Source organism: Cygnus olor, chromosome 3 (genome assembly GCF_009769625.2).
Source record: "Cygnus olor isolate bCygOlo1 chromosome 3, bCygOlo1.pri.v2, whole genome shotgun sequence".
NCBI lineage: Eukaryota > Metazoa > Chordata > Aves > Anseriformes > Anatidae > Cygnus > Cygnus olor.
In genome coordinates, this window is record NC_049171.1 from 23,970,677 (window position 1) to 23,987,724 (window position 17,048).

At 37.6% G+C, this 17,048-nt stretch overlaps 1 protein-coding gene across 4 annotated transcripts in view; it reads right to left on the reverse strand.

The window, feature by feature from the left end:
• The window catches only part of CSMD1 (CUB and Sushi multiple domains 1), a 1,148,093-nt gene that overhangs the window by 801,203 nt on the left and 329,842 nt on the right, over positions 1-17,048 (reverse strand). Inside the window, exon 1 of one of the 4 annotated variants that reach the window (XM_040551457.1) lies at positions 1,433-1,755. The exons of the other annotated variants lie outside the window; for them this stretch is intronic. Within the exon in view, the coding sequence (XP_040407391.1) occupies positions 1,433-1,449 (17 nt within the window). The 5' untranslated portion in view covers positions 1,450-1,755. Of the gene's footprint in view, positions 1-1,432; positions 1,756-17,048 lie in introns of those variants that run through there. 4 annotated transcript variants of the gene reach the window in all.

Genomic DNA, 17,048 nt, shown 5'->3' on the forward strand with positions numbered 1-17,048 from the left:
TGCCAAGATGTCTAGGGGCCTGTAGCACACAATGTACAGGAGCATCGCAGGGAATATATATGTTGAGTCCTTACAAGATGACAACTAAGAGGTGAACCTTACTGCTGTCTTCAGCTACCTATTGGAACACCATAGAAAAAAAGACAATGCAGTTTCAAAAAAGAAACTGGATCTAAAGATGGGAAGGAAGACAAGTGGCCACAAGAGAAAACTCAGTTTTATACTAGGAAAAAGTATTCACCATGATGGTGGTCAAATGCTGGACCAGCTGCCTGAGAATATCTGGTACCTCCATCCCTGGAGATACTGAAAACCCAACAGAATCATACACAGAATCATCTAGGTTGGAAGAGACCTCCAAGATCACCCAGTCCAACCTCTGACCTAACACCAAGTCCTCCACTAAACCATATCACTAAGCTCTACATCTAAACTTCTTTTAAAGACCTCCAGGGATGGCGACTCAACCACTTCCCTGGACAGCCCATTCCAATGCCTAACAGCATGGCCACCTGAGCACACTGCTGGCTCATATTCAGCCAACTATCAACCAATACTCCCAGGTCCTTCTCTGCCAGCCAGCTTTCTAACCACTCATCTCCCAGCCTGTAGCAGTGCTTGGGGTAAAATTAATTTATTTTCTTTCTACGAGAAACAAAAAGAGAAGGTCATATCCGTGATGGACACACAAACAGTACAGCTCCTTGCAGAGGACTCAAGCACAGAAACCAGAGCCAGAAAAAAACACCTCCAGTCCACAAATGCCAACAGGACATGAGTGCACAGCAGCCCCAGCAGGGGTAATCACAGACTTATCCTTTATCCTTCACAGATGAAAAAGGTGACCCTGCTCAGCCTCTTGGCAATACTGCACCTATGCAGTCAAGCCCCTTGCAGTACATACTGAAGCTCTTCATGACTCCTCTGGAAAGTTACACAAAGGGCTTGATATATCTAGAGATTAAAACATAACCCAAGAACAGAAGTGTACAGTACCACATCCCAAAAACAAGTTAACAAGCAACCTCTGCTAAATATCCCTCTATTAAGGAAATTCCGAACACTTAAAATCTAGAAGGCTACAAGGTCTAAAGACTCTACAGCCAGCAAAACAGCAGAAAAAAAGCTCCAGAAATACAAGAAACTGTCCCTAGTCCTGAAAAAGACTACACCTTATGTGTATACTTCTGCTGTTTTCAGATACTCACTGGCACAGGGAGCTTGGATGATACATTTCCCCTAAACCCTGCTCCATCACTTTAACACCAAGATTGTAACTTTGACAGTATTTGACACACAGGTGAAGGCATAAGTTCACATTCACAGTAAGCCCCATAATTCTGCAAAAATCATAGGAGACCTAGAACCACAAAGCAAACACGCTAAGTAACATCATCTTCCTATCCATAAGCATGCTCTAAAAGTTACTCACCTGAAGAAGAACTGCATGCACTAAAGGCACCTACTACTACATAGCTTGCTTTACTCTAAAAGATCCTACTAGGTGTTACCTCAAAAAGACATGCTTACCTCCCTCAACTTGGAAACACATCAGCCCTTACACTGTGACCCACCTAAAGCACCCTGCAAGTGGCTGAAGGAAAAACAAAGCACTCACCCCCAAAAAGCAGCTCAGGCAGAAAGAGCTCTCTGGTAGGACACCTGCAGCTTATATACCATTAGGCCCACCTGGCACCCAACCAATTACCTGGGAAAGGGGCGGGGCAAAGCAAAAAAAGTAGAAATCAAGCAGGATGAGCAGCAGCTGTGTTGGTTTTGTTTACCTGGCTTAGCTCAGCAGTGTGCAAAGCACAGCACAGAGAGCTGGGCTGTTTCTAGAAGCAACAATTCCTGTGCCTTTGCTTCAGCTTTGAATATTGAAAAGATGACATGACCAAGTAAGTAACCGAAACCATTTCAACTGGAATTAGCTCAAACCTTTCTTCACACCTTCTTTACACTCATGATGGATGAAGACATCTCTATATTAATTCTCTTAAATTTATAGCTGCTGTTAGTAACATTAACCATAATCTCCTTTTGAATCTGGACAGTCTTGTATGGCAGTAAAAGGGTTGCTTAATGTTGGCTGCCCATGTTTTGCTTTTGGTGGCCTTTAGGTTCATTGTCTATCATTTTTAGAGAACTTTCATGCAGATAAAAACTAAGCAAGGTTACGGCTGGTCTTAATGAAATTAAGTACCATGAAAACTGGGAAAATTTACTGAGAAAGTTTAATACCAACAAGCCAATGCAAGTGGTAAAAACTGTTTTAAATACATTCACTTTCAGTGGGATTTGTGGAATAAAGTGAAAGATATAGGGATAAGAAAATGAAACTTCCCTTAACATGGAGAATGTTGCTTTTCCCAGCTGTGTAAAATGGCATCAGCATGAACTTCTCCCTTCCCCTTGGCCTTTTTGATTTTCAATCAGGTTGTTTTAACTTTTACTGTCTTAAACAACATGTGAAACTGAGCACATGGTAACAGGGCCCTGAACAGCATAATCCACCTTCACATTTGGCTCCAATTTCAATAGGAAATAAGATCAGATAACCATAGTCTCTCCTAACCTAAATTACTCAATGAATCCATGACCCATAAGGAAGGCATGGCCACAGTGTCTACCACAAGCTATAATAGAAGCCAGCACACTCAATAGTTCATGTGGAAATATGCGAGTACTATCAGACTAAGAAGTTTTAGGTTGCTTGTGTAAGTTTATCAAGGACTGAATTTTTGCTGAGTGTAGTTAAGAAGTTTTAGTAAGTCCCAACTGTCCATGTAGCAACTGACACACACTCAATAACAGTTAAATTTGAACTGATCTTCACAGGTGTTTCAAAGACACCCTTGACATACAAGTAACACTGTTCCTCTTCCCTTCAACTATAACTTTCTTGTTCCCAGTCACTACATAATCTATTGTTTTTAAATAAGAAACATTTTGCACCTGGTTGAAGTGATTAGATGACAAAAACCTAGAACAACAGCTAGAACAACTCCACCAGAAACAGATATCCAACATGAAGAATCTCATTTCTTTAGTTCACATTAAAAAGAATATGTACTAATTCCACAATTGCCAATAAATAGTGCGTACATGGGGAGGTAAAAATCGAAGCACCTTAAGCTAGATATTTGCTAGATGTGGTACTAACTGATGTATTCAGGTTATCATGTATCAAAATTTCATTAAGGTTTAAGAAATTCTTTTGGGAAATCTAAGAGGGGAAAAAACAGTAAAAAAAACTTAGAGAGAGGGGCTTCTTCATAAGGACTGATTCTTTTTTCAGATTAGGCCAATAAAATCAATGAAGACTATGTTTAGAAAGAGAATCAGATCTGTTACAGATTTTTAGTGTTGTTCCTGGCATGCGTGTGCACATGCATGACCTCATATCTGTACAGCTTGTTCCCTGAAGGGTTCTTGAAAGAAATAAATACACTCCATTTGACAAAAAGTTCTTGTCTGAAGTTAGCTATCAGATGTTAATGGCAAAAGCTATTCACCAAAAGGATCAATGTCATTAATAGAAAGGTAATAAGTAAGTCCAAGTTCCAATGTGTTACCCCAAAAGCAATTTTGGGCAAACCAGTGAAAAATGAAAATCTGAGTTTTTTTTTTTTTCCAAGTCTACAGAAGAAAATAAATCTGATTTTATCATAAAGTGGTAGAGGTCATCAACTGCCACATGAAACACCACAGAGGTGCCTGCCATCACTATCACAGCTTTTTCAGGATGTATACACTATTCCTGAATTTGTCATTCAATAGACAACATCCTTAAGATCATTATCAAACTTGCCATACCATACAAAAACAGCTACATGGAGGTGCTGCCTCAAAGATTGTGTTGATCAGTTACACATCAGAAGATGAGGCAAGTCAAAGGGAACTCTTACAAACTAGGACTTCAGCCTACTGCAGTTCTCCAGAATTATCTCACTCACATTTTGTCCAACTGGGAATTATCCTTGAACTGTGCCCTCAATAAAAATCAAGGAAAAACTCCTCTATGTTTTTTTAGACATCCAACATCACCAAGTCCATAATATGCATATGCTATTAGTGGTCTGAATTAAAAAAAAAAAAAAAAAGCAATCAAGATATGACTATGGATTCCTGGATATAGCTTATTAGTGCCTTTGTGGTAGATTGACCTTGGCCAGCTGCCAAACCCTATCCAGCCACTGTCTCACTCCCCCTTCTTAGCAGGAGAGAAGGTAAGACCAGAAAGCCCACAGGTCAAGTTAAAGGTTGGGAGATCTCTTCCAGTTACTACCACAGGCAAAGCAGACTCAACTCTGGGAAAGTTAACTTATAGCCAATTAAAATAGGGTTGAACAGTGAGAAAGAGAAAAAAAGAAAAGCCTTCCTCCACACACCCCTTCGTCCTTGGTTCAACATCATTCCTTCAGTCCCAGCTCCTCAACCTCCACAGCCCCTCACTCTACCCCAGGAGCAGCATAGGGTGGGGAATAGGGTCTGTGCTCACTCCTAACAACTTCTCGCAGCCTTTCCCTCCCTCTCACACTTCTCCTCTAGTCCTGCAGGGACTCTCCACAGTCTGTGGTTCCTTGGGGAATATCCACCTGCTCCAGGGTCATCCCCCACAGGATGCAGTGCAGATATCTGCTCAGGCTGCAGTCTCCACAGGCTGCAGTGGAACCTGTGCTCTCTGGAGCACCTTCTCCTCTCCTTCTCTCACCTTGGTCTTGACAGGGTTGTTCCTCACAGCTTTCCACAGTCCTTATTCTGCTGTGCAGTGTTTCACCTTCTTTAATACATTTGCTAGAGGCCATGCCCTATAGCGGGGCCGTTGGAGCCGGCTGGAACCGGCTATGTCCGGCTTGGGGCAGACCTGGCCTCTCCTCACAGAGGCACCCTGCAGCCCCCTGGCTGCCACCTGGGCAGCTGCACTCAACACAGAACAGCACACTGTTAAAGCTTTATATTTAATTTCCTCTGTTTCCATCATCATTTTAAGATGCCATCCCTGGGGGCAAACTCCTCAGTGCTGACAGTCAGTATAGACACAACAGTTACCCATAGGTGAAGGCACTTAATAGAGCCTAAAGCCAAGAGACAAGCATATCTATTTCAGCAAACCAGGCTGTTACTTGCTGAAAAGAAGCCTTATCTTAATAATACACATACATTCTTTTGCCAACAGGAAGCAATCATTTAAAACCTGGGTCAGGTACTGTTTCATACATAAAGGCATGAGGAACTACTATACCGTCAGCACAAGATCTATGTTTTATAACTTATTTTCTATCACACAAGATAAGCTAAACATGTATATATATACATAAACACTATCCCCAATCATATCCCCCTCAACTTTTTTCTTTCAGTCATACCCCAGAAAGAGGGAAAACACACAGAACAAGTTGTTCAACATAAATTTTTTCATTCAGAAGCATTAATTTGATGACTTTACTCAAATCTAAAGTAACATTGATCATTCCCTTAGAAAAAAAACACACAGGGAACATTGCAACTGACGGAGCCCTAGCACAGAGAGAATACAGTCCTCCACACAAGAATTACGCTTTGCTCCCCATCTCTCTAGCATAAAGAAAAAACACAGCAACATCCCTTCACATTGATGAATGTTTATCAGCTTTCTCTCCTAGGGAAAAAAAAAAAAAAAAAAAAAAAAAAAAAAAAAAAAAAAAAACATGAATTAAAACCTCTTACTCTTCTTATTGCAGCCAAGTCTTCCCCTGTGGTATTTTCCCCAACTTCAGACTTCTACATCATCAGCCTCTCTCAGGTACTAGGCCCACAGCAAAGTCTAGTGCTGCTCTTCCAGTTCCCTACTTCCCATTCATCCTTTCATTAAAAAATAAATAAATGAAAAATAAACAACATCAGAACCCCCCAAGACTTCTTCCACCAGCCCTCTTCCATAGCTCACTGCACTGCATGAAACTCATTCAAACCCCTCAGCTGTTCCCTCCGTTCCTCATTTTATTAATTAATGTCAGGTGCTCCTCAGTCCTAACTAGATGTGGTTAAGCTGTGCGCATTTCATTAGTGGACCACCTGTCCTAGCTTGCTTAAAGATTTTTATTATTATTATTTATTTATTTATTTATTTATTTTAACAACACGCAGTATACAAAAGGCTCATCTCTTACTTGGGTGCTCTTTCATTTGAAATTTAGTATTTACAATCTCAAATTTTTAATCAGTTTTGAACAGATAAGTAATAGATTTTAATTCAAGCTTTTCACATAGCTAAATCCAGATGTATTTTTCCATAGCATGGTAATGTGGAAGCTTTCTGATATTTCCTATAAGTTTAGGTTGACAAAGCATTAATTGCAAGATTATAAAATTAATATTTTGTTAGTAAGAGAAGGAAGGAAGCAATCAAAACAAAAACTTCCCTCAGTAAAGTCCAGAAAGTCCCTTATAACCAGAACTCACCGCGTTCAGCCAGTAAGCAGAAAAAAGCTGCAAGCTTAACAATTTTGACATATTTAACCTTCAGAAAAAGAAGCTGGCTTCTCTAGATAACAACCAAACTGCCACAGCAGCAACACTACACTTCCATCTACTGTAGAAAAATCTTAAACTGCAAATTCGCAACCACAATCACCAGATATCCATAAGGGAACAGAAAAATGTGAGAAGAGTTGGCAACTGCCAAACTAATATAGGGCTGGGAGGGGAACTGAAGCAGAGGCAGATCTAAGGAAAGTGGCAGGGCTCAGGGCTTTGGCAGGAATGGTGGCTGCTGGAGGAGACCTGGCAGGTCTCATTGGCCACCACAGGATGGTGGGAGCTGGGATCACAAGGAAGATCTGAGAGATGATGGCCCACCCAGTGCTCACTGACAGAAAATGAGCCTTATGTAACTCATGGGCTTGCATAATGGGATGGTGCATTACTTCCCCACAGTCCCACTCTCCAATATAGTGCAAGCTACAGAAGAAAAAAGTCACTGTACGTCTGAAATGGGTGGAAGACTGACAGCTACATGCTAAATGAACTGCTAGGCCAAGGCACCATGCCAGGCCTATGCTGAAGTGCCTCCTTCTTCTGACAGAACTTCTCTTTACAGCATTGTACTGTGTATTTCTGCATGATTTCTATCCATTACACAAAAAGTTCAGCAACAGAAATAGCTTCATATGTTTCCATACTAAATGATATTGAAAAAAAACATTGTCTAATATTTGATAAAACTGGGGGGAAAAAAGTAGTGCTATAAAACATTGTGAAAAATGAAGCAATGCTATAAACTTATTGCTAGGTGAATAAAACCAATATTTTCCCAATATGAGAAAGAAGTTTCTTCAGTTACTCTAAAGCTAATGATTCTTTAGACCAAAAACACCTCTCAGGTATACTGGTATATGAACCCAGGTGGACCCAGTAAAAGTAAAGTTAAACACATGTAAACACGAATGTGATTTGGTTCAATTAATTAATAATTTTGCTCCAAATAAATCCTAATTTGGCAAATCATGTAAACAGCCAATTTTCATAATTTCATGATTTTCATAACTATATCCTTTACCTATATCTCTATGGGTAACAGGCTCACTAATGAAAGTAAGATTAGTTTGGTAATAAAAATATAGTACTAAGACCATTGTTAATAATAGCTTACAGATGAGATTTAACATTTCTTATTAAATAAAAAGATTAGGAATTCAATCAGAAGAACTTAGACCTCTCAGTGTTCTTTGTCACCCTTACTTTGTCAAACAATCTAAGATACAATCTTTGAAAATGTTTGCATTAATCAGTTTAAGCTTACGTTTATGTGAGCTTTGTCTGATTACTCCCACATGTGGATGCTACTTTCAATCATCTTTTAGGTGAGTACGTTGCATTAATCCATTAATCCACAGCAGCCTATACTGATCCATTATTTTATACAACTGCAAAGTTGAAGCTGGCTGGTATTTCATATGTCAAAAGGCTTTAAAGAGAGAGCCACATAAGACTGGGAACAACATTACAGCAATGAACATTTGATATAACTTCAGAATAAATGAAGATGCATTTTATCTGAAACTTTGTTTTATTCTAAATCATAACCATTCTAAGTCACTCATAATGCTGTAGATTATATTCGTAGCCCCATTTGTGAATGGTTCAGAAATGAAAAACGTACAGAACTTCTCATATGTGAGAAAGAGAGAGAGAGAGAGAGGAAGAGAGAGAGGGAGGGAAAGAGAGGGAAAGAGAGAGAGAAAGAGAGAAAAAGAGGGAAGGAAGGAAGGAAGGAAGGAAGGAAGGAAGGAAGGAAGGAAGGAAGGAAGGAAGGAAGGAAGGAAGGAAGGAAGGAAGGAAGGAAAGACACCCCAAACCTCAAAACCCTATCATAGGAACATAAATGGTATTTTATGCCTCTATAATAAATGGAATCTGGAAAGGAAAAGTCTGTTGAGAGTACTCGTTTTCTCTTCACACACCAGCCACTAATAACTGAAAAATCACCCACATTTCCACCTCCCTAGGTTTTACAGGCTCACCTTTTATTACAGTATCAGAGCACCTCCACAAAAATCATTGAAACGAAGCCACTGTAAATGGAAATGGAATGATAACAAGTGGCTTAGAAGCCCTGCAACACACAAAAATAGCCTAAGGGGGAAAATAAATTAATTTCTGAAGCTTTCTTTTAACGTTTTTATAAATTGGATTACAGTAGTAAAAAACTTCTCTAGCCTTTTTGGTGGTACCACTTTAAGCAAAGGCCTTGCGGCAAAAGAAAATATGCTAGCAAATACTTGAATAGATGAGATTTTAGTACAAACAGCATGTTTTTCCTTTGCAGCAATAGGGAGGTATCTAAAAAAATACAGTAATGTCCAAACATGAATGTATTTTAACAACCACTTTAGATAGTGCTCGATGTTTCTTCTGTAAAGAAAATAAAAGATTTATGCCTAGAACTTTATTCTGGGAATGTACACAGGTTCAAATGTACCTTATGTGACACGGTAAAATTTTGAATACTTACATGACTTTGCAGATTTCCATTATCTCTTTTGCACAGGCAAGACTGTCCAGATCCATTCAAAATACATACTAACATGCTAATCACAGAATCATAGAATATCCCGAGTTGGAAAGGACCCACAAGGATCACTGAGTCCAAATGATGGCTCCACCAAAAAACAGACCCCGTCTGAGAGCATTGTCCAAATGCTTATTGAGCTTTGTCAGGCTTAGTGCCACGACCACTGCCCTGGGGAGCCTGTCCTAGTGCCCGACCACCCTCTCCGTGAAGAACCTTTTCCTAACACCCAGCCTAACCTTCCCTTGTCCCATCTCCATGCTGTTCCTCTGGGTCCTGTTGCTGTCACCGGAGAGAAGAGATCAGGGCCTGACCTCCACTCCCCAAATGATTGAAGTCATTTCCATTAGTAATCTGGGATCTGACAGTTCTTTACAAAATTTTTATTGACATATACCCTTTTCGATTAATGAAATAAGCCAGCTAATTAAAGCTGTACATATTTTAGAGTAAAATATTCTGTTATGCTATTTTCTAGTGATTATTTTGCAATTGCTCTCATGAAAATGGCATTTTTCCACGTTACTGATCACAGTTTTTAAAAATGAGAACATAAAAGTGATACAAAATAAAAAACAAGCTAAATAAAGAAACAATTGTTTTTAATACATCTTCCATCCAAACTTTAAAGCTGACTTCTATATCATATTGATCTGTTTTACAGGGATTGGTCTGTTCTCAGCAGATCAATCAGTTCCAAAATATTGGAAGTTATATGTCTTAATTTTTCCGTGTCTTAGTTTCCCATTTGCAAAATAAGAATAACATTACAGACTAACAAGATTCTTTTGAAGACAAGTGCTTTACAAATTGTAGAGAGAATTAGGGAGATAGGATTAGTAGATTTAAGTATTTCAAATCAATATAAAGTTAAAATAATGTGCTATTGTCTCATTGTAAGCAATTCATTTTGGCAAATGAAATGTAGATCTCCAGAATGTTTGGGATATGACTGGAAACATTTGTCAGATCTGTATGACAAAAAAATAAAAATAAAAAATCCTTACTTGGGAAAGCACCACTGATGAAGTAATTGCAAAATCAAAAGCTGTTGGAGCAATCAAATGAGACCTTTCCTTACCTTCTCTGTCTTTCCAAACTACTTACATTTTCATCTTAAAGAATCCTCTCAGAGGGATAGTATTATTATATGTTATACATGTTATAAATGTGCCCCTAGGACTCTTTTTCACTCACTAAAAAAAAAATGTATCCTGTTTCAGAACTGAGGAAAGAATTTTCTTTCACTGTCACCTCATTATGACTTTGCATTCTTTTTTTTTTCCCTCTTAAGTTAATTGGTCTGACAGGTCTACTTGAAAGGGGTCAGGCTTTGACAGTTTCAGACTATCTGCACAAAGCTCACTATATTAACTTTCTGCTCTTGTGTTTTACTCCCAACAGCTATGACATTTTTTTTCTTTTTTCTTTTTTTCTTTTTATTTTTTTTCTTTTTTTTTTTTTTTCCTAAGCAATTGTTTGAAGTCTTTCTGTTATTCCTACTCATCATACTAGGTATTTAGTACAGTATATATCACTTAATACTTGAATACCTCCTGTCAAAATTGCTGCCTGGCTTGTTTGTACTTTATAAAAAAGAAATCTAGTGGGAATTTCAGTGGGACATAAAATTCATTTTATCTAAATTTAACTTTTAAAAAAGTCTTCTGCTGATAACTAGTTTTGATAATTTCAAATGGCACTTACAAGCAGTGGCTGCTACTACTAGTACAAAATAGTGGTCAATTCTCAAAACATTTGATAAATACGTGAGTGCTTTTGGCTAACTTTATACTGTGCTATATTAAGTATCATATACTCATAGTTTCCTAAAGTATATCACTTCCATTATTCAAAACCTTCAAGAAGGTGAGTCGTTGTTTGTGTAGTTCAGTGCTGCAATTCAAATATCTTATCTATGCAGAGTATGAGTACACTGTAAAAGGAATGGGAGGAGCACTGCACATACAAGAGTATCTGACATAGGCTGTCAAGACACAGAGACATGCTAGTGATTGGATTTTCACCATTAGATCCATTTACAGTGCAGATAGGTGGGACTGAAAGACAAAATAGTAGTGCAGTTTCTTTCTTATCCTCTAGTAAGGACTACATACCACAGCAAAGATCCAGAATCCTTATGAAATCTGCGTGCTTAGTATGTACCTTTGGGAAGTTTTTACTGGTTGTTAGTATATGAAGAAACCCTTAATTTTATATCTTTGCTGATATGGTTACCAGTGCTAACAATATTTAGCTAACACATTTTTAATACCTTTATTTTACTACACCAGCGAGCATTTGCTATGCATTACATTTCTTTGGTAGAGCAGTTAATGAATCCCAGAGTACATTGAATTTATAATCAAATTTATAGGTTGTTTGTCTTCTTCTTTAGAGCAAAACTCATTGCATTGAAATGTCAGCTTACCACTAATTTTCATTAATTCTTGCCTCATACATATCCTGCTCCATTATATGGCGTAGTTTATTGTACTGAATTCTCATTGTGATCTACCTAAAGTTGCTAGTATGCATACAGATCTTAATGTTTACAGTCAAATTGCTCTCTTTATGAAGCCATCTTATCAATGCACCCTCTGATCAATAGATCTTCAACATATTCAGAAGTAATGAAGCAGAGCAATCTCTTGCTATATTTAATAGTGAACACATTTTAGTAGCTTGAACCTGAAATATCACATTCCAGAAGTAAGTTTAGAAATATGTCGTACTGAGAGATATTTCACCTCTTTCTTTCTGATCATTTTCTGTGCTTATGTTTTAAGTCACCTCGGTAGAGGTTTGCCCTCAGATGCATAATTTGATGGTTGAGCTCCTCCTATTAGAAAATTCTATCTTGTTCTCCTGTCCTTTAATCCTTACATATATAATATATCATTTCAGGGCTTATGATCATCATTGAGATTATCTATAGTAATATAATTTTTAGTTTGGAACAAATTGTTTCTTACGGATGACTTGCCCTAACAACTGTTTAGATGAGTCATATTTTGATAGTTTAAAATGTTCTCATTCAAAGTGCTTCTTCCAAAGAAAGGATGTATGCAAAGTCTTTCTTGCTCATACTTCTAATTTCAGCAAACTTTCCCTTAGAATTGCATTATAGTATTTATACATTAGCCCCAAGCAATCGGCATTGGCTAGTTAACTGAAGCAAGATGAATATTGGGCAAATTCTGCCTGTAACATGTATTTCTGCAGGATTTCTGCAAATTTCTGCAGGAAAATGGTGGTGCTCTGCATTATCTGTCAGGCTGTTACATTTTGTTTACTCCTGCAGATAATTCTGTGAGAGGTGCCCAAAGCTGCCCTTACCCACATTTGTTCAGATTATGCAAGATCTTGACTATTTGAACAGAGTTAATAGTTTTAGTTTTGTTTTGCTTTAACAGAGTACCACCAACAAACCTAGACAAGTCATCTGCTGGCTTCTGCTATCCATTTTCATAGGTAGCCTGCAGGCTGCCTGTGAGTACTTACAAGAGAAGGAGGGAGCAGACATAACATTGTTTGATATGGAGGAAACCTAAGACGGCCACTTAAAGTCAGTGCTAAAGGAATTGCTGTTGTAGAACTTTCAGTTTTATGTTTTCTGTCATAACTCAGAACCTCACTCCTATTGTCAGTTGTTCTCATTAATGTGAACAGGAGTTTATATTAAAGTCAAACCCATTGCTTAGAATTTCTTTCTATGTGGCTGTATTTTTATTGTCACTGCCTCCTATTTATATAGAACAATTAGTAAAGCTTAGCTGTTTCTTAGCATTTCCTGACTTGTGGAAATTGTTGTTTTAATATATAAGAAGATGGCTTTGGTGAAGTGGCTTCCCAAGTCTCTGATGACCTTGGTGGCCAGAGAAGGATTTTAAGACCAGACCATCATACAAGATTCCACATATCTGTTATGCAGGCATACCATGGGTTGCAGCAGTACTTAGCTGTTCCCCTGACAAGGTGTTAATGTGGGGATTAACTGCTTAGCCAAGTAATGGCTAGTAGGGAAAGGGATAGAGAGATATGAACTAGCTGAGAAGCAATGACTGCAATTCATGTGGATGACAGAACAAATACAAAAAGCAAGAGAACCACTGAGATCAATAAAATAACAGGCTTCAGGGGAGCCATCTATGGAACTGAGAAAGAAGAGCACAGGATGTGAATGAGGATAGTATTCAAAGCAGATATGGAAGAAAGAAGACATGGGAAGCAATGGTATTTTATGGAAAAAGTTATTTAGCCTTAGTTTACACTTAGAGAATTTGGCTGACCTGACAAAGTTTCTCCTACCAATTCTCAAGGAAGAAATTACCATAGAAGTTTTTAAAGACAGACTACTGAGTCTTTTCTGAATGAAAAGAATCAATTTTCAAAGGAAAATGTTTATATTTCCTTTTTAGGTTTCAGATTCTGCTAAACTGCTTGTAGCAAATGAAGGAGTAGACTATTCTCCAGGATTCAGGCTCCTGCTTTCATTCAATGTCTAAAACAACCTATTTCTCTCCAACGACTATAAAAAAAGCCTAGATAGACTAGCCTCCATGACTAAAATTTGCCTTTTTGAAATAAACCTAACAAGAAAGCTACCTGGATGGAGAGATGAGACTGGGATGAGAAAGGCAACTGAGAAAACTGCGTAAGGATAAGGACAATTCTCTGCAAGTAAATTAGAATAAAAAAATAGATGAGAAGAGAAGAGAAGAGAAGAGAAGAGAAGAGAAGAGAAGAGAAGAGAAGAGAAGAGAAGAGAAGAGAAGAGAAGAGAAGAGAAGAGAGAGAAGAGAAGAGAAGAGAAGAGAAGAGAAGAGAAGAGAAGAGAAGAGAAGAAAGAAGAAAGATAAAGGAAAATACAAAAAGAAAAATAATCGTAAGAACTGAAAGAATCAAGAGGAATACATACAAAAGAGAGAGCTATTCTGTTTTTTCTCGGTCATGCTACTTTTCTAAGCTCCTTTCAGTTCTAAACCACAAGCTTCTTTGGTATGGATGCTATTTTCTCCTACCAACCACTCTGCAGTTCCCATTTCATACTATGGTGAAAAGATTTGATTTCCCTTCTCTCTGTGTTCTGTCTTAAGTTAGCTCTCACTTATTTTAATACAAGTATGTGGTGTTTTCTTTTAATTACGGTTCTCTACTAAGAGACCCTAGTGCTTGTAGTCTGTCATTTTTCACTCTTTTTTCTTTAGAAACCTGTATTTGATCACGGTATGAGAAAGGTAGATGGATTAAATAACCCAGTGAAATTGTTTCAGCCTTATCTGCAACAGATCTGTAACTTCAGTTTCATGGTTACCTGTTCCTAAACACAAAGCCTACCTTTTATTGATTTGTTGATGAAACAGCGTTATTCAATATTGCAGAATGAGAGCACTTTCATCTTTTAATTTCCATATGGTTAGTAGTATTAAAAGCTTCTGTGTTGCCTGTGTCATTTGATCTGGGATGTATCATTTAATAATGTATCTCCACCTATCAAAATAAGCCCCTTTTCCTTCCATATCAGTATCTATTCTGTACGTGCTTTTGGTTTTGTTGTAGTTTTAATGAATACTATGTTACAACCAAGAACAAGTGGTGTGGGAGTACAGATCCTCATGGAACATTTATTTTGAAGCAACTTCAACATGTTCTTTATGACTCAATTTTATTGCTCCATCTTGACTCTATGCTAAGAGACCACTTACTGTGGTTGCTTTCTGGATATGTGTGTTTTGGATATGTTTCTCCTGCTCTATGACAATGCTTATATTTAATACGTATATATGTATCCTGTTTTACTTCCTGACAAGAGTTTGTAGGATGTTATCTTTTTCCTGTGACTGAGAGTTTTGAGTCTTTGAGGAATAGTGAGGAAAAAAAGAACAGGTTTAACACGCCAGCACCTCAGGAGGTGATGCCTGGAAAATTGCCAGTTCTGATACAGGTGGTGCAGCTGCAGTAGTAGTATCATTTTTATTATTATTAATTTATTTTAAGGAGAAAATAAATAATCCTGGAGTTGTGAGATATTTCCTTGTATAAGTTCTACTAAATTAAGTACATGCTTATAAAATTTTGATAAAATAGTACCTTTTCCATTGAAAGATCACTCTTAGTGGAAGACTTCTGAGTACCTCTAATGATATCCTTCATGTAGATGACAAATTCAATCATAACTGGACAGAAGAATACATATAATTCTGCAAATCACAGCATCTGAGATTTACATAACTGTATGGTGATTGAGAGCTAAACTTAAAGATCCACTGCAGATAATGAACAGACAAAATTCAGAAGTCAGTGGATCTAAATCCCCTAGTAGTTTAATTACAAGATGGGAAAGTGTTAGACAGGAGAGAGATCACTAGCAGTGTATTCACGTCTGGGTTTTCGGACCAGTCTTCTCAGAAATGTTTATAATTAGCTGAAGAATATATCTATATTAGGAGCATGATAGTGAAACAAAACTAGAAAAAAGTATTGACAAGAAGGAGGATTAGATTAGCTCATAAAATCGAGATAGAAAAATTGAAATTATGAGATAACATTGAGGGCTGAGAAAAGAAATAGAATAAATTGATAAGTAAGATAGACATCTCTTAAGATAGGATGAATATTTTTCTTTCATTGATTCAAGGAAGCTGACCTGATTTCTTGCCTAATTTTAGACATGAAATTAGCTGAAATTAATAATATTTCTAGAGACTAATAAAAAAGAATTAAAAAAAAAAAGTTGGGAGGATGTTGACAAACTAAAATTACTGACTCTAGCAACAGGCCGTTAAGATGCTTGTGAACTGAAGTCATGACCTGTGTAAGGCATCGGATGAATTAGCTAGCGAAAAGAAGGCAAAAGTATGACCTAAAACGGTATTTTATGACCTGATTGGAGAAAAGAACTTAATGAAGAGGAAGGAGATATACTCTTCTCAGAGGTGCCCAGTGAAAAGGTGAGAAACAACAGTTTGTATGTACAACAAGGAAATGTGAATATAAGAAAAAAAATATTGAAGAATATTGGACTTGATCACCTTTTCAGTGCTGTGTTACTATTCAAACAGAAATTGCTCTTAGGAAAGTAATATGGCTTACTACACAATATTACACAACTCAGGCTTTAAACCACTGTTCATATAGTTAGCTTCTAATGCCACAAGCTGCCAGAAGCAACTTCTGCCTGAATTATAGCGATCTTTTTAGGGCCATTTCCTCACTTCATTGTTCCTGAGCACCTCAACACCTCCTACTTTGTTTGTTTGTTTGTTTTTCTGAGAGGTACCAACCCTCAATTTTAGGCTAATGATATTGGTATTATGGAGTATTTGCACAGTAAACACATGCTTTGTGAATAAACACTATGCTAGTAACACTGCAAATTTAGCGGAAAAAATAGCAGCTGAAAATGCCATGATAATGATAAGATCCCTGTTTCAACAATGCCTCTCACTAAGAAGCAGATAACCCAAACTAGACACTCAGTTCACACTCACCACCACAACGGCCAGTGATGGTGTGGGTTAAAAAACAGAGGATAATTTCTTTCAGTCATCTCTATTTTGCAGATTCTTGCTTTCCTGCTGCATTCTTCTACTGAGAAGGATATGCTTTAACAAGTCTATACTGGCTGGGTGTGTTCTCTAATGCTCGCACGACATGTATTACCACTCCTGCAGAGGCTATTTGATATAAAACTAGCATGATTTAGGACATAAGCCTACAGATTCAAATCACAGAAATGTGTAGTCCTTGTAGTCCCAGAAATGTAGAAAGGAGAAAAATGGAGAGAGTGACGAAAAGAATGTTATCAGCTTGCATTACTTTTTAAATAATTTGATTAACCTGTCCATTCTTCCAAAAATAGAGGAGTGTAGGTGATTTTGTGTGGGTGTTTTGGGGGTTGAACAGGCCATTCTAGGAGACAAGAAAAGCAACGTGTACAAGCATTTGTGCCCATAAATACTGGCCTAGCAGAACATCTAAAAATGCAAATATA